At 43.6% G+C, this 18,308-nt stretch overlaps 1 protein-coding gene across 10 annotated transcripts in view; it reads left to right on the top strand.

Moving 5' to 3' along the window:
• Nucleotides 1–18,308, top strand: part of FRY (FRY microtubule binding protein) — a 456,767-nt gene that overhangs the window by 401,514 nt on the left and 36,945 nt on the right. For 6 of the 10 annotated variants that reach the window (XM_019652358.1, XM_019652351.1, XM_019652348.1 and 3 more), the window contains 8 exons: nucleotides 311–478; nucleotides 3,031–3,039; nucleotides 6,061–6,261; nucleotides 6,789–6,950; nucleotides 9,647–9,813; nucleotides 10,563–10,752; nucleotides 15,103–15,252; nucleotides 17,209–17,307. In XM_019652358.1, coding sequence (XP_019507903.1) covers nucleotides 311–478; nucleotides 3,031–3,039; nucleotides 6,061–6,261; nucleotides 6,789–6,950; nucleotides 9,647–9,813; nucleotides 10,563–10,752; nucleotides 15,103–15,252; nucleotides 17,209–17,307 — 1,146 coding nt within the window. Of the gene's footprint in view, nucleotides 1–310; nucleotides 483–3,030; nucleotides 3,040–6,055; nucleotides 6,262–6,788; nucleotides 6,951–9,646; nucleotides 9,814–10,562; nucleotides 10,753–15,102; nucleotides 15,253–17,208; nucleotides 17,308–18,308 lie in introns of all 10 variants that reach the window. The other 4 variants (XM_019652352.1, XM_019652350.1, XM_019652356.1 and 1 more) reach the window with 2 other exon arrangements.

Raw genomic sequence — 18,308 nt, 5'->3', positions numbered from 1 at the left:
CACACACACACACACACACACACACACACACACACACACACACACACACAGTAAGGATCCAGTCTTTGTCCATTCAGAAGCCACGATTTGACTTTGGAACATTTCCCGGTGGTGAACTCATTCGTGTCTTTGCACTGAGTTGAATCTGAAGGCACCTGTCCAACATAAATAATAAAAGAACATTCTAAAAATACCCGTTTCGGGGATTAGGTGTGTACTGGAAACACAGTGGGATGTGGAGCCAATTACTGGTTTTTGTAGCACAAACAACCAAAGGGGCCAGTTGCTCAGGCGGGTTCTTGCCTTGTAGGTGATTTTCTCCTCCTGTGGGGACTTGGACCTGCTGGAGCACCAGGCAAGCCTGGTGTCCTCAGAGGACGGCGCCCGTGAGCAGGACATGGACGACACCAACAGTGAGCAGCAGTTCCGGGTGTTCAGGGACTTCGACTTCCTGGACGTGGAGCTGGAGGATGGAGAGGTACAGTCTCTTCTCTGTAAAAACCACCCACTTGACTAATGACAGGTTCTTTATACCCGCTAAATCATGACATGTTGTAACAGTCTGTCCCTAGGAAGCTGTAAACTTTATTTTGAACCAATTTATTCAGAGAACGGTGGCTTAACTTTGGCTCAAGTCGCCACGCCCTTCCTGTCTGAGCCGCAGCACAGGCTGCCAGGTTATTTTTAAATGGCTGAGGTCTGACTGTCACTGTCCACACAGGCTGGGTGTGTGTGTAGTCCAACAGGGAGCTTTTTTCTAAAAAACAAAGTATTCACGTTTGAGCCTGCTCACTGGGACCTGGGTAAAACATGCTGAGAGTCCGGTGACGTCCAGTGGGAAGCTGCTTGCTCCATCACTTCGAAGCTGGCCTGCTCCAGCATATGCAGCTGGCAAAGCCATGAGAACATGGAGCAGGAGAAAAGAGCTGGCGGTGCTGTGGGTGGGAGCCATGTCCCCACTCCTGCAGCAGCTGGGGCAGATATGTTCATTTGGATGATAATTAGGGTCAAAAGATGCCCTCAGTGGGACGTCATTTTTTGAAACCTGGAGTGGGGAGGAAGCGCATCATCCCTTCGTGCCCATGTTGACAGCTCAGGGTGTGTCCCACTTGAGAGGTCTTATGCCTCACCGGGCGACAACAAAAGTCACTGAAGGGAGGTTGGCACATGTAAAAATGTTTGGTACCAGGCCGGCTCATGGTGTTTCTCAACCCCTTGAGCCCATGTGTAAGTACATTCACTGTATTCCCCAAAGCCAGGGCTTTCAGCTGGTCTGACACTGCCCATGGAGGCCCAGATTTTACTGTATCCTGTGCTGGGGAGGCACCTCCTAACTTAATTGTAAACCCATCTTTCCTAAAAGGGTATGGTTGCTGACCAGCCCACTTATGTGGAGGGGACACCCAGGAGCCATCTACTCTTGTCCTGGGGCCACTGCAGACCCCGGATGTCTGCGACAGCAAGAGACAGTCCCGTCCTAGGAACAAACAATGTTTTCTTTATGGATTCTTTCCCTGGAGAACAAGTTTAGCAGACCCAGCCCTTAAAGTCTCAAGGCATTGACTGTAAGCCATCCTTAAAATGTCAGCTTTTCGTCTTGAGCTGTTCTAGAACCAGTAGAATGTATTACAGAGTTTTCTGACTGTTAATCATAATCAGTGATAAATCAGTCACTAATTGTGGTGAAGACTGTTAAAAAAGTGTAAAGCAAAATACAATAACTTTGAATACTTTCAAAACTTCTCTGAGCAAGAGCTACATGGAGTGTCAAAAGACTAGCTTCCCAACCTGGGCAGCTGACCCCAACTTTCCTCCTGGGCTGGAACTCCAGCTAGGGCCCCCTCTTCACTCTGGAAGTGAAACTAAGGAGGGAAAAAGTGATGAAGAGACGCATCACTTTCCAGGCTCAGCCCAAAAAAAATGTGTTATGTGAAGTGACTGGCAGGAGCACCATGAAGCAGGAGAAACAGACACAATTTTAGAACAACTAACAAAGTTAATTTCTATCAAAATACAGGGAAGAAAGTCTGAGATGTCCATCACTTGAGAATAAATACGACCTCAGTGTTTCTCAGGGACAATAAATGACACAGACTACACCTTCCTCTAGCATTCTCTGTTGTCCTGGCCAACATGAACTTAAAGCATCATAGTGATGACTTCTCAGTCGGCTATAATAAGGGGTTCTAGCAAGCTTATAGAGGGGTAGTGTGAAAATGCCCACACATCCAACTCTGAATTTCAACTCCGCCACTGACCCGACTGCCTGACCTTAAGCACAGTGCAGCTTCCTGGTCTGTTCAGTGTGTACAGTAATGCCCGCCGTCAGAGTGGACATGAGGATTTAGTAAGATAACCTATGTGAAGCATCCGGCACGGTGTCAGGCACACAGTGTCTGCTCCTTTGTGCCATCACTGGTGAATAATTTCAGTCTTTCCACAATTATTAAAAAAAACAAAAAAACTTTTTCTTACATCAACTCAGGATGTATTGCTGCTGAATATCTATCTGTAGGGGTTGGCCCTTGAATTTTGCAGAATCTTTCAAAGGTGCTGTGTCTTTGCTCTTAGCTGCACATCCACAGTGAACAGGTCACACACACAGCTTTGGGAGCAGGGTCAGATGACACCACCTTTTTTTCCAGTTGACAACCCTGATTCATTTTTCCATGACATTTAACAATTTTCTCATAAATACTTAGTCATTCCCCCCCCCACACACACAAATAGGTGTTGAGGAGACCAAAGTTGCCACTGAAGTGGAAAGCTGTTTCCGAAATTGTATTTATGATTTGTTACCCCAAGTCCATCATCCACTTCTACGAGGTTTGGAATTTCTGGTGTTCGATGCTGATTTTTCTCTTTGTGGCTTGTGTACCTTTCCTTTTTTTTACATTGTATCCACTGAAGTATATATTGTTAGCACTGTTTGTTGTGTTCAAGCTATGACCGAAGCACTCGAGTGTCTTTAATATAACATTTTAAACAGAACTTTTATTTGTTTTTCTGTCCATTCAATCTGCTACCCAGGAGCTTCAGGTAAGAGGACGCTATTTTTAATTCTCATGTGCTAGTTGATTTTTTTTTTTTGCATCATCATAGGTTTATAACCACATAATTGCTTCTTCTTCCCTTCTAGCGTATGTATGCCTGTTTGCGCGCCTATTTACATTGAGGGCTGTGCGATATAAGAAGTAATTTTTTTGGTTGCTCTAGTATGGAAATATATTCTAAAGTATAGACACAGGAGAGTTTTAAAATCTTTATATGCCTGGTTCTGAGAGTTGCATGATTATATCTCTTGAGAGAAAGTGAGTTTTTAAATATGACCCAGGGGAGTTCTATGGTTTCTGATTAGCCAGTTGCACAACTGGATTATTTGTTAAGTTCTTTTATTAAAGGTGAATCAACCAGCTGCATCTAACAATATACCATAGAGGCTTCCAGTGGAATCCTTTTACTTTCCAGGAATTAGGAGCTATCTTTGTATGGTGATTGTATTGTATAAACTTTCATTCAAATGGGACCCTTTTGCAAGCAAATGGGGCTGCTATTATAATAACGATTACCCCTGGACAGCATGCATAAACCAGGGTCCTGCTGGGCAGGCTGACCTATGACCCATGACAACCCTATACCTATGTCCTATATGATTCACACTGAGTAGATACATTTGGGGGACATATTTTGACCACAGTATACCCCAGTTCCTACAACAATAGTTATTTGATGGATTTCCAATATCAAAAAAATTATTTCAAAGACTATTATTTCCCACTTTTTCAGAATGTTCACTTATCAATGCTTTCTCATCTCATTATAAATCTTGTGTGGTTATCTAAGTTTGATAACTCACATGCAAATTGTTTATCAGGAATAATTAGGCAGCTTCTAAATTTTCTCACACATAGAAAATCTGTTGTGATCAGTAAAACACTTTTGGGACTTTTGAGCTCATTTGTAATATAACTTGCAGATCTGGCCTTTGGATGTGGGAAAAGTGGAGAGTGGCTCCCCCAACAGGGGTATTTCTAGGCCGTGCTGAGAAGGCCTGTTTGGCCTTAAAATCAGCACAGACTGTCACTTAAGCTAAACTACAGCCCTGTCTGTCTCAGCCACCACCAGGAAACAATGTCAGCACCTTTGCCTCAAATGGAGCCATCGGGTCCTCTAGTAAAACACCCAGGTATTATCCCTGACTCCCAGTCCTCATGCCTGATTCATCCGGCTCTCAGCAGAGCCGCAGTCAAAACAAGTCACAGCGGCCCATGCCCGGTACCTTTTGTGACCTAGATGTCTGTGCCTCCGCAGCTCATGATCTGTCTCAGGTTCATGGGGAGAGCTCATCCAACCCATCCACTGATTCAGTGCAAGACAGCCAGCTTTGTGAATTTACATTCTATTTGGTCGTCGGGAAAGTCATGACGCATTTTTGCATTGAAAAACATAGAAAAAGACATCATGACTTTCCCAATGACCCAATATATTTATATTTGCATATTTCTCCCAGTCATTTTCACGTTTTTTTCCTCTGTATAGTACTCTCATTTTTCTTTATCTTTTTTTTATTTCTTCACACATTGCATTTCCTTTTTCTTCCCAGAACTCTTGCCTTTTCCACATTTTTTTTTGACTAAAATAAATAGCTATTTTTAAATCCCAGCAAAACAGGCTTTTCCTTCAGAAAAAAAATTACTTGTGGTAATCCATGCCAGCAGATGCAGATAAAAGGAACACATGCACATAAAACAGCAGACACAGCTGGAGAATGTGAAAATCATATTCCGAGTGATTCTCTTGATAATCAAACAGTCCTAAGAACAGTCGTGAATATCATAAATGGGTGTGAATACTGATTGCTTCTATGTCATACCCAGAATGTGTTTGGGATTCTTTCCTGTTGCCTTCTACCATGAATCGCCGAAACAGACTTCGGGAAAACTAGGAATCTGTTATATGAGAATATTGTGGCAAGGTTTATTTCACTAGAAGCCAGAAGAAATAGACCCTAAACCAGAGGAAAATTAATCAGTTGAATGCTCACTAATTTTAACAGTCATTTGCATCTCTCATATTATTATGCTATTAACTGAGCTCTCATCAGAAAAAGTTATTTTATTTCAGTGAGCCATCAAACAGTGTTTCAAATGATTCATAAATGGAAGGATTCTATGCTAGATTGTATTCATATTGCCCATTTGTTTAGGTTAAAATTTGCTTACCAGTCAGTGGGCTGGATAATATTTTTCTTCCTTTAGTCATTCCTATCTTAACAGAGAGGAAAAAAACCTAGTTTCTAGAAAAACATTTCATGTTGGTCAACTAAACTTACTTGGTATCAGATGGTTTGTGGAGAAAGTCTGAGGTCCAACTCAAAGTGGTCTTTAACACTGTCACCTAACTCAGGTCTCGCTAAGCTATAATGTACAGGTCAGCAATAGTGCTTGGACCCAAGTCAGCCATCACAGGCCCAGGAAAATAACTCTTTCTGTATTGGGACAATTATTTAAAGCTGAGCCCTTTTGCTGTGGTCTCTGTGTCGTGCATGACTGGCCGACTCTCCCAGCTGCTCTCGACGGGCTTTATCTCTGCATTTTACCTGTAAAGAACGCCAGCATGTTCACCTGATGCTCTTCCCCCTTAATATCCAGAGCACGTGGAATGTGCTAGAAGCATAAATCCTACTAGTTCTCCTTCTGAGGACAGCACTAAGCAAGGGTGGGGGTACACCTTTTTTGAAGTTGTTTGACTATGAATGGTCTCTCCCAGATATTTGGAAACATGGGCCATTTATAGAGTTCACCCAAATCAACTTTTTAAAAACATAATGTTACCCACCATGCTGCAGAAAAGTGTGTGATCACAATTACCTGTGACTTAATACGCATGAAGGTGACAGTAGTACGCTTTTGCTACTTCTCACATGTTGTCAGAAAATGTTTGGTGCTAGGGAACATGAGGATGGAAATACCTATTTCTCAGCCATGAGTTATCCAGTGTGTGAAGGTGTGAGCAGATTTGGGCGTAAAAAGAAAAACCCATCTGATGGTGTGATTTCAGGGTGAGAGTGTGGACAACTTCAACTGGGGGGTTCGCAGGCGTTCCCTGGACAGCCTGGACAAGTGCGACGTGCAGGTCCTGGAGGATCGCCGGCTGTCCGGAAGTGCCCCCAGCCTAAACCAGAGGGGCCGTGAGGACTCCGACGAGTCATCAGAGGAGGAGGACCTCACGACCAGCCAGCTCCTGGAGCACTCGGACCTTGTGAGTAGGGCCCTCCCATGGGAGAGACACTAGTTTCTGAAACTAAAGCAGCAGCGCTGTGTCCCATGGCAGCTGAAGAAACGCGCTCAGCCACTAAACTAAACTCCGAGCCGTCGGTCGCTGTGGAGCTCAGTGTCACTGGCCTCTTCACAGGTTGCAGATGGAAGGAAAGGTGGGGGTCTTTGTAATAAGCCTGGATGCCATGCAATCTGTGAGGACCTAGCTGTTCCCCCAAATAACTTTTATGATGCCCAGGTCTCTTTTAAAACTTCCTGAGACGTCTGAAGCTTTAGGAACGATGACAGACAGGCGTTTTGATGTGGTTATCTGAAAATATGGGTATTCGTGTTTCACAGGGCTGGGCCCCCACCGGGGAGCCAGATCCTGTGTTTATGTTCTAATAACCATGGAATAGGTACCTTAAACAAGACCTGTCGCCCAACAACCAGCTCGCACAGTGGTCTGGGCTCTTCTGCATTTTTACAGACACTTCACTCTGTGTTCTGTTTCCTTTGCTTTGTCAACAGATCATGAACCTGTCCCCTTCTGAAGAGGCAAGTCCCATGGGTGCGCTCCCCATGGCCTGTGATGGGGCCCCCGCTGACCCCCGTTCCTTTGGCACCAGAATGGCCAGCTTTGACTCATCCTTGCCTGATGTGAATAATCTCCAGATTTCTGAGGGTTCCAAGGTGAAGAGAAGTGGGCAATTACAATCGTAGTTTTCTTAAAGAAAAAAGTCCTTCCCATTTTCTGAGAATTCTTAGGGGGTTGGAAGTGGACCGACTGTCTTTCTCTTCTTCTTTCTTACTTTTTTTGAAGTAATCAAGTATGTGCACCTATGTCAGTGTTTTGAAGTGGTTTCTCCCTCACGACTTCAGACACTTTCTATTGGTCAAAAGAGATTTGGTCCAAGGTCTTTTTAAAATGAAACAGTCTGCATTTTTCATACAGTGAGCACGCCTGGTTAATGGTAGACAGACTGGCATGTGTCAGATCCCTGGGACTGGGAGGCTGCTATTCTCCGTCATGACTTTCATAAAGCAATATGCTGAGTGAAGTGTGGGTGTACACATGTGCTTGGGGAAATTTTTTCCTACGTAGGAATCAATTATACAATTTGTACATTGATTCAATCCTCGCCTTTTGGCATACTATCAGAAGTTTCAGTATCAATCACAGTATTATGCACAAAGGGGATTCACCCAAAACATTCCTAGCCAGCCCTCTGAGGAGAAAAGTAAGTAATGGATACGATTTTCTTATTTAAAAGAAAAATCTAACAACATATATGTCACTTAGTTTATTTTATCCAAATTCCCAGAAAATATCCTGTCCGTGGAACTGCCCACTTCCATACTGTGTTCACATATGCGCCCATCAGATTAGAATTTGTTTTCCTTTATTAGACGTGCCAAAATACGCTATTGCTGTTAGGGTAAAGTTTTCTTGGAGTTTGATTATAGTAGTATAAGCTTGAAAGAGAAAATAAAACAGAAAATATTTATAAATGTGTATTCTTAAACTTCTAATAGAAAAACATAATACTGGCTATTCTGTAGTCTTTTATAGTGCACTAAAAACAGATCTGAGATCTAGCAAAATCTTATGTGCTTTAAACCAAGGACAAAATTTGCAATTACCTAAAAATATTGAAGCTTAAAGAAAAATTATTTCTAAGATTGCCCAATTGAAAAGGGACTATGATCAAAGATTCTTAGAGTTAGAAGAGTTCTTTTTTAGCCAAACAATAAGGGGGGGAGGGGGGAGGGGGGAACGGGAGAAATAGAAAGGAAACTTCTGAGATTAAAATGCCAGAATTCTAAGATGAAGAAAGTAAATTTCATGGAAAGGACATCAAAACATCAATGTGAAGTTATTAGCATTTGATATTTCTCAGTCTTGGAATGGGCATTTTCTCAATTTTTCTATTTTGAATGCTAAATTTTATAGATTTCTCAGAGGGAGCATTGCCTAAGTAATAGTTTTAGGCACTCACCCAGAAATCATCTAATTTTATCAAGGAAAGGTTGAGTTTCATTTCTGAAAAGCTATCTCTGTTTTCACATAATTTGGGTTTCTGCAACCTTTAATACATCTGTGATGTTACAAAGAGAAAATACAAGGTATTTTTGTAAGAACTCAGCCAGGCCCTAATAGATTAAGTTTATGTACACTGATAACCCAGGCCAGTCACCAGCGGCCAGTCTCGTCGGCACCACTGTAGTTTTAAAAAACAAGAAGCAGCAGATATGGATAACACTCTGAAACTCAGGATTTACAAGCACTTCTTTCAAAGCCATGAAATATGCTATTTCCCTAACATGTCTTTAAACACCCATGTCAATTTCCCTATTAATCCTAGATTCAAAGTACTAAATGGGTGGCCAGATGTCAACCCGTGCTAATACTCTCATTCATGTACATTTCTGTTTTGTCCGGATTTTGTTTTTGTTTTAAGGACTCCCTGAAACTGTCAATGTAATTTCTTCCGCTCCTCTTCTATCTGTAACCCAGTTTCCTTCCTTCCTCCCATCAGGAACAACTAGCCAGTTCACCAGCTGATTTCCGCCTGGCTTAGTTCAAGCCCAGTCCCACTTTCCGTTTTACTTGTGCTGTGGATCCTGGGCCTATGCGCCCTGCAGCCCAGCCCACCCCCCACCCCCACCCCCACTTCCCTGCTCCTTCTACATTGGATAGTGACCTTAAGCAGCCCCCATATCTGTTCCACTCAAGGTCTGTTCCCAAGAGTAAATCATGTACACCAATGCCACTTAGAGGATTTTCAGGACTTGAAGGCCAGTCAGGTGGCAGGCTCAGAGATCATTGTGGCTCACTCATGCACACTGGACATGTTTCTTGAGCATCGACCACACGAGTCACTGAGGATTCTAAATTCTAGTTTCCATGGATGAGGGATTCTGTATTGGAGAGTTAACTCTCTGGGGCTGTTCAGTGGAGGAATTCTGAGCCCAGAGTTTCTAATCCCAGCTCTGGATCTGATGAGACACTAGGCAAGCCTCTTTCCCACGTGCAGGCAGAATTGTTTCCTCACCTGTAAAATGTGGATGTGGGACCGGGATGGGGGAGGGGTTTCGCTATGGTCTTTTCCAAGTTCAGCATTTTTACTCCATAATCATGGGTCAAATATGGTAACCTATTGAGAGCCTCTGGGAGCTATCATGGAGAAGACTGAAAAGAGATAAAGAGTGAACTGTACTTGAGAGAATTCCTGAGTGCAGCTATAGGAATGGATCGCAATGTAGCTAGAAAACAAATGCCCCACCTTCTGTCACTGTTGGGATTTCAGCCTTATGGCCTTTGGTGGAACAGATGTTCCTGCGTGTTCTTACATATTGAGGGGTTCTTTTCTCTCTTCACTTCCTAGGCTGAAGCTGTCCAGGAGGAGGAGGACACCACTGTACATGAGGATGACCTTTCTGGCTCCATCAATGAACTCCCAGCGACTTTCGAATGCAGCGACAGCTTCAGCCTGGATATGACTGAGGCAGAGGAAAAGGGTGGCCAGGCCCTGGACCAGTTCACTGTGGCAAGGTAGAGAAGGCCTGGGCACTGGTGCACATGGCCCATGGGGTGCCTCTCTGTTACTCGGGTTGAATGTCACACTTGCACTGCTGGGACTTTGAGTCCAAACTGACATAGAACATCCACTTTCAGCGTAGGGCCTACATCCAACTAAAAAGGTACTCACTTAGGAACTCATAAAGCCACCGAGGAGCCTGGGGACAAGATTCAAGCTTGTAAGCTTTGCAAATAAGCAGAATTGGCAAACCTTGGAAATGAGGACTTCTTTCCATTTTGAGTTAAAGGACCAGAACAAGAGGGTCTTTACAAACTAAATACCTACTTTTTTTTTTTTAAGATTTTTTTTTTTTAATTGGGGAATTGGGGGATGGGAACAGACAAGTTGCTGTCCTTTTGTTCTTCAATCTAGTTGTGGAGGATGTTGCTTCACTGGCCCAAGTTGGCACCATCATTGCGCTCTTCCCGGGTGAGGCAGATCAGTTGCTGGCCTCTGGACAGCCGTTCACGCAGCTGCTGGCCCCTCACGCTGGCTGCTGGCTACACACAGTAGCCCATGGCAACCCACTGCAGCAGGGGCTGCAGCCCAGCTCCAGGTTGAGCTGTTGTTCAGCATCTTAGCTGTGGAGGGCAGTGTCACTGGCCCTCATATGTGGACTTGGAACCGGGGCCCTCTGGTGTCCCAAGCCAGCTCTTAACCAACGCGCCACTTGGCCGGCCCAGGACCTCACTTTTGACACACCCATTTTCATTTCTTCCAGCTTCGGGGAAGGTGACAGGGGGGTCTCCCCTCCGCCCTCGCCCTTCTTCTCTGCCATCCTTGCTGCGTTCCAGCCCGCTGCCTGTGACGACGCGGAGGAAGCCTGGCGAAGCCACATCAACCAGCTCATGTGCGACTCAGACGGCTCCTGCGCGGTGTACACGTTCCACGTGTTCTCCTCCCTGTTTAAGGTGCGGTGCCTGCGAGGCCGGGGGCTCAGTCTCCTGGGAGCCTGGAGCTTCTCCTTTTGGAAGAGGGCTGCCTGTCAGCTCTGGGCTCATACTGTTTTCTTCTCCAAACGCCTCTCCCGCTCTGACTTCATCCTTTCTTCTGTTCAATCTTCTCAATCTACTACTGTGAAGACGTTACCCTCAAGTGACTTAGGCTGCCATGATGCCCCATGCACGTCTGCCGTTCTGGCCTCATTGACGCCATGAATCAGCACCATTAAGTGCAGTCTCTGCCAAGCCTCTCCTCCTTCTGCTTGCCTACGAAATCTCTCCTGCATCTCTTTTTTTCTTCATTATTTGTTTTTCCTTTCCTTGTCTTTAATCTCCCCCCCCCCCACGTCCCACGAAATCCTTAAACAAGCCAGCTGTAAGCTAGGAACACTTGCTTACTCCCCCTAGCGGCATCTAAACAGTTCAAAGGTCATCTTTTTGTTTGCTTCCCCTGCGTGAACCACAGCCGGGCTAGCTCCATACAGGGTCGTGCAAACTGGAAACCAATGTCACCCTCACACACACTCAGAGGTTTGCAGTACCGGGTGTGGCCAGCAGATGGCAGGCTGGCTTTCAGCCCTCAGCCCTGCACGCGGGTGGGGCACGTTGCACACACAGCTCCATGTAGCTTTCTCCTGTGTGGATACCTTCAGATTTCTATTTATCCCCAAGCCCATTTAACTACAGAACTAGAAAGATGAAGAGAATTCAGCTTCCGATTGGTGGTTAAAAGTTGATTTGTATACTTGCTTGTCTTTGGTCATATAAATTCCTGTCTGTTTCTTTCTGTGTCATGCTCTGAACTTTTACTGTCCAAATGTCATCAAATGTTGGTGGGGCTGGGAGACAGCAAAGAAGAGAGAAATATGCTGTGTTAGGAAGAAATCAAAGGTCTTCAGCATCATGGGAATTAACTGGCCCTGTGTGCTGTTTTTGAAGCAGATATTGACTGAAAATGGCACTGCTGGGAATAATACTTGGCCTGAAGCTGAGGTTATAGGTGAAGATGTACTGATATGGAAACATGGTTACCTTATAGTTTAAGAGAAAACTAGTTTTAAGAAGAATATGTAAGAACACTGCTCCTTATTCTTTTTAATGCCTAGAAAATAGTGATGATGCTACACTAGCATTTCATTGTCATTTACTCTCAGTCATTAGATTATGGGTATCTTTTATTTTCTTCTTTTTACTTTCTTCCAAGTTCCTATTTTCCTATAATGAAAATGCTTTAAGTATTTTCAAAAAAGCATTTTACTAAACTTTTCTTTTAATAATGCAGAAAATGGAACTGCCACTGATAATACAAGTGGAAAAAATAGAAAAGAACAACGTAGTTCCAACTTTGAATAGATTTGAATGGTGGGTGAATAAATGGACAGACAAGTTAGAACCCTGTAGGACTTCTTTAGAGGTGGAGTTCTGTTGAGTATATTGTGACAGAGGGACAATGACTTGGTTGGACTTGGTTGGCCCTCTACTCACCTTCAGGAATAGCCATGGCAGACGGGAAAGGCAGGAAAATGAGGAATTATATAAAAAGTGAAAAATGAAAACACTGGGGTCATCTGCCTTATAATTTCAAATTCAGGAAGCTTTCATTGAGTTAATATAAAAGTAAACTGTTTTTCAGCTTCAAGGCCCTTCTTATGACCCATTTTGGGAAAATGAGAGACCAACAGGACTAAGAGCCTGGGTTCTCCCTAAGTTTATTTGTGCTGCTCTCTCTCAAGGTTTTCAATTTACTTTTAGTGAAACCTGTTAGAAGGTTGAATGGATGAACTAAGGTTGTGTCTGGGATTAACTGGCGGCTGGAGGGGCTATCAGGCTGAAGACAAAACTATTGGCTGCTGAAAGATAAAAATTCCAGAAGCACTCTAACATTAAACCAGGTTGAAATTTAAGAATAAACTACCAGGAAGCTACCATTTGAGGTCAATTTCATTGTTAAGGATTCAGGAGCATTTTCTTATTTAGAATGTTCTAAAGTCTATTTTTAAATAATGGTTAATAGTGCATATTTAAGTTTGGCTGTTGTAGTAATTTTTTCTTACCATAGCTACTAGAGTATTCATACTCAATTTTGTAGTCCTGAGCAATACTTTTCCCTCTACATAGAGGGGTCATCTCCTCTTGTCCCTCAACTGTCCTCCCAATTACATGCAAGTCCCATATAGGGTGTCACTTCAGCAAGTGAAGCCTTCCTTTACTCCTCTCTCCTTTCCCCCATCCCCTGGAGTCCCCAGCACACTGCAGTTGCATCTGTCACACTTTGTCACACTGTTAGAATTACTTCAGTGTCTGTCTACCCTGGAGAGGGCAGGTACCAGGGTCTTACCTTGACTCCCTGGCAGCCAGCACCCCTGCTAACACAAAATAGGTGCTCAGTATATCTAGGAAGAATGAATGGAAAGCTTTGTTCATGAAATCTTAAATATACAGCGTCTGACTCAGTGCCAGTGGACCCACAAGTTGAAACATGAGCTGGGAGGTGGGGCTGGGCCCTGGAGGACACATTTGAGTTTGGATTTTTTTCCCATCAGTGTATTAGATCAATCCCAGAGCTTATCTGCAATGATATAATAATAATACGAATGTGTGCTTCCTGATTGGGTTTTTAATACTACATTTAGCCTTAAGAACTTTCTCAGATGCCAAGTGATTGAGAGCAATAATAGTAGCAAAGGAGGTATTACTAAAACACACTGAAAACAAAATACATTTCAGACATGTAGTCTATTCATCTCTTGCCATGTCCTCACCATGTCTGCTTACTATTTTCCAACCTTTTCCTGTGAGTCTGAACACCATAGTCCTCTGTATTTGGGTGGATTTTGGAAGGGGGAGAGAGGAGGTAATTACAAAAATAATTTGGTTTTAGAAACAAGGAAACGGTTTCTAATGACCTAGCATGGACATGTTTCTGAGTGTCTGGGTCACTCTATTTCCTTCCTGATGCTCCTGTGTTACAATACCATCATGGTATTGCACAAAGCCACCAGATTACAGGATGTGTTCATATGGAAGTCAGGGAGGACAAAACTGAGTTCATGTCCCTTAAATATCACCTGCCTTTCTATGTGGCTCTAATGTCCCTGGAAGATCTAGCTTCTCAGTAGAATAAAAAATAAACTCAGACCTCACCTTACCCATAGGTAAGATAGAAATAACCCCAAACTGTTTGGGGGACTTAATCCCTCTCCCAGCTCTGCCACTTGACTGTGTGACACTAGTGGCATATCCCGTTCCTTTCAGCTATAACATTGTCGGGGTTTGGGAGTTTTGTTTGTTTGCGTGTAAAAGTAAAGACGTATGTTATGCTTTATACCAAGATTCTCAGATATAAAAAATAAATACTGTGCAACATGGTTGGCCTTTGTCTAGCATAGCTTACAAAGAACTTGCTGCAGTTTGGGGACATGCTAAGTCCCCAACCACAGGGCAGGGCGGATTTCTCATGCATGAGATTCTAGAACTCAACAGGCAGGACATCTCTTTGGGGAAAGCCAATGCAAGGGCTGGAATCTTTCTGATTGAATATTTTATTATTTTGGTTAAGGATCTGTGTTGGGCATTTGGGGGCTAAAAATGTTCTCATTTGGGCACTGACCCGGGCACAGTGAACCATACTCCGCCTGACTTTGGTTTGTCCTCAGGCAGACACCGGAACTTTCAAGTGTTACAGATTTCAGGAGGAATATGAACTGTATGACCCCAAGGGAGTCACTGAACCTCTCTTAACCCTATTTCGTCACCTGCTTGTGAGGATTAATGGGTTGATGTATAAAAGCCATAGGACAGTTAGACCCCTGATCTGATGTGCTCTCTGGGGACATATTCTAGGTCCCACGTAGCATTTACTCTCATTCTTCAGAAGCTCAAATGGCACATTTCAGGGCTTTGTCTCAGGAAGCTGTAGCCCTGGATCACAAAAAGGGGTTCCATCTCGGAACCCTTTTTTGTCTCTCACATTGAAGTAACCTTAGTAACTTCTCACTGATGTGACAGACACACTGAGAGGACTCAGCTGTTGATGAATACTGCCCATCAGCAAAAATAAAAGCTGCATTTAAATAATTATATCAGCACACACACGCTGGGAAATGACATTGTAGGAAGATACTGCTCACTGCGTGATTATTTCGGGCAAATATTCACTCTACTCACATCCCTCCCCCACTACCCCTCCCCCACCCACACACACACACATTGAGGACTTATGCTCATTTGGTGTTGTTTTTATAAAGATTAAAAAATTGTTTTTTCTAATCTCTAAATTTAAGCTTGGCCTTTACAAACGGGAACTATTTTGCCTTCCAGAATATTCAGAAAAGGTTCTGCTTCCTGACCTGTGATGCGGCCAGTTACCTTGGAGACAACCTGCGGGGGATAGGCTCCAAATTCGTCAGCTCCTCCCAGATGCTCACGTCCTGCTCCGAGTGCCCCACCCTGTTTGTGGACGCCGAGACCGTGAGTGTCCCAGCCTGCGGTGGCAGCCGGCGCCTGCCCAGCTGTGGGGTGGACTTCTGGGAAGCTCGTGTTGTGGTGTGTTTGAGAGACACTCATGTTTGTGAGCAGTGCTGGGTTGGGATGTGACCCCCACAGGCCGCAGTGGGCACAGTAAGGATGACACCGTGCCTGCCCAGGCCAAGGCAAGTCATCTCAGAGAATGGGAGAAAAGCCACCCCTGTGCTCCCGTGTCCTTGGCCCCTCTCTCTGATGACTGACAGCTGTATGGTGAGCCCACCCTCCCCGGCTGACCTAGCCAGTGCCCATGATGCCAGGCTGCCAGCCAGGTGGGCCTCTGGAGGAAACATGTCATCATAATCACCACCCCCAAGTCTCAGTGAGACACTAACTGCCCTCTGGCTGCAAATGATGAGTTTCAAAGGTGATTAACATGTTAAGCGCCATGTCAGTCACCGGTGACTGACACTATACTTTCCATTCGGACCGGGTCAGTCATTGGTGACTAATGATATACAATTTAAAAAATTATATTCTTCTATTAGGAAAACTAATTTCATTAGAATCGCTTTCACACGTTTCTTCTACCAACATTGTCACTGTTACAGGTAAAGAAAAAATTTTTAAACTGTACTGGAACACGAACCACAGACAACTGATTGAAGAGAAAGCATATCGGTGAAATCAGATATCGTGGGCTAAACGGAAAGGAAGACAAAACAGGCTTGGCGCTTAACATGTTAAACATTCTCTGGCTGACTGTTGAGTCCTGACTTTATGAATATAGCTCTAACCCTGAAAGACTAGAGACTCCTTTGAGGGTAGGGGTGTGTTACCACCCGTAGGCCCCCATGGATCACACAACTACCTCACATGCCCAGTGACTGCCAAGGTTTGAAACCAATGGTAATGTGCTTTGATTTTAAGTCTCTGAAGAGTCAGACTTTCCAAAAACTTGTTTAGTGATTGGCTGTCTGGCAGCAAGGTATATGAGATGTGACAATTAATTTCACGAACTTTATTGCAACCATGTTGCTAACCTTTCTTGATATCAGAGGGATTATTCATTTTGAATTTGTACCAACTGGATAAACAGTTAACCAAGTTTACTATTTGGAAGTGCTGAAAATGTTGCGTGAAAAAGTTAGACAACCTGAACTTTTCACCAACAATTCATGGCTCTTGCATCACGACAATGCACGAGCTCACACGGCACTGTCTGTGAGGGAGGTTTTAGCCAGTAAACAACTGTATTGGAACACCCTCCCTACTCACCTGTTCTGGCCCCCAGTGACTTCTTTCTTTACCCGAAGATAAAGGAAATATTGAAAGGAAGACATTTTGATGATATTCAGGACATCAAGGGTAATATGACAACAGCTCTGATGGCCATACCAGAAAATGAGTTCCAAATTTGCTTTGAAGGGTAGACTAGGTGATGGCATCAGTGCATAGCTTCCCAAGGGGAGTGCTTCAAAGGTGACAGTAGTGAGATTCAGCAATGAGGTATGTAGCACTTTTTCTAGGGTGAGATCGTTAACTTAATTGTCAGACCTCGTACAACCTGCAAAATCATTCTATCTTAAATGACAAAGTACAGATTAAGTACAAAATCAGTTTGAAAGTCTTTTTGGATGTCTGTCTTCACACTACTGGGAGTATTACTCGATGAAGATACTAGTGTTCATGCATATCTTAATGTGCAGTACTTGTTAGATTTTTCTGTCTGCAGTGATATGGGCAAAATGGATATTTCCATAGGATATTTGGGTTAGCAAGCTAGCATACAATTACAACTGATAGTGGGGAAAAACCCACAAATTGCACAACTTGTGAAAATGGATAACACTGCCCCTAACTTTACCTCACTCCTAAAGATACTTCTCTTTTCTATCTGTGTAGCCATGCCTTTTCCGGGTGTCTCTCTAGTTGTTTTAACAGTTATTTTCCTGTCTTTAGCTCCTTTCTTGTGGACTTCTGGACAAGCTCAAGTTCAGTGTTTTAGAACTGCAAGAGTATCTGGATACCTACAACAACAGAAAAGAGGCCACTCTCTCAGTAAGCTTTGTGTTTCTGTGTGTCTCATTCAGTTAAACCCGAATGACCCACCACTTGGAACCCCTTGGGAGGTTGTCACTACCCTAAGAGAAATGCCTCTGGGAGAAGACAGACTTCACCTATTCCTGTTAGGGATTACACGCCCCACTTAATGGAGGTAGAGCTGTCAATGGTGTGAATTACATGAAAATAACATCTACAAAGGAAAACATTTTCAGCTTTCATGTTTAGCCCCATAACTTCCCAACCAAGAAATTGGGAAAGCTGGGTGTTTGCTTGATGTCTCTTATCAGTGTTATAACTTTTCTTTTCACAGAGATTTAAAATTGTTAATTACTTCCTTCCACTGTTAGCCTCACCCACAGCGAGCTAAGATGGATCGCATCTCTGTCCTCCTAACCACTCTGGGGAGCTGTTTCTGCCTGTCCTTCCTCTTCTCCTGGCCTCAGCTCCTGCTCTTTACTCTTTTCTTCTAGATCTACATTGAAACATGTTAGAAGTGAGCCCCAAACCCCTGATTTATAACAAATAACTGTGTAATATCTATGATGCACTTCCTATAATATGCTAGGCAATATAGAAAGGGCATGGATTTTGAAGTCAGCTGGACTTTGGTTTAAACCACAGCTCAGCTACATAAGGATTAGTGACCTTGGATAAGGTACTTACCTCCTCTCATCTCGAATGGATCATCTATAAGACAGTGATAATTAACTTGCAGAATTTTTGTAAGAGTATAACAATTATAAACAATCCTAGCAGCTGTCATTTCCTAAATTCTTTGTGTGTCCACCAACCTGATAAGAGTGAAATCTCTTACATTAAATCATGTAATGGTCACAACCCCCCTGGAAGTTGCTATCATTGTCCTCATTACTAGGGGGGGAAAGAATGGTATTGAAACTACTGCACAATATTGCCTTTAAATAGAAATAATACATGGAAACTGCCTGGCATAGTGCCTCAGACATGGAAGACATTCACAGTAACGTTACTGGTTT

The sequence above is a fragment of the Hipposideros armiger genome, unplaced genomic scaffold (assembly GCF_001890085.2).
Source record: "Hipposideros armiger isolate ML-2016 unplaced genomic scaffold, ASM189008v1 scaffold_178, whole genome shotgun sequence".
Taxonomy (NCBI): Eukaryota; Metazoa; Chordata; class Mammalia; order Chiroptera; family Hipposideridae; genus Hipposideros; species Hipposideros armiger.
Note: the sequence above shows the minus strand (reverse complement) of the source record. Positions and strands in the feature narration are given on the sequence as shown.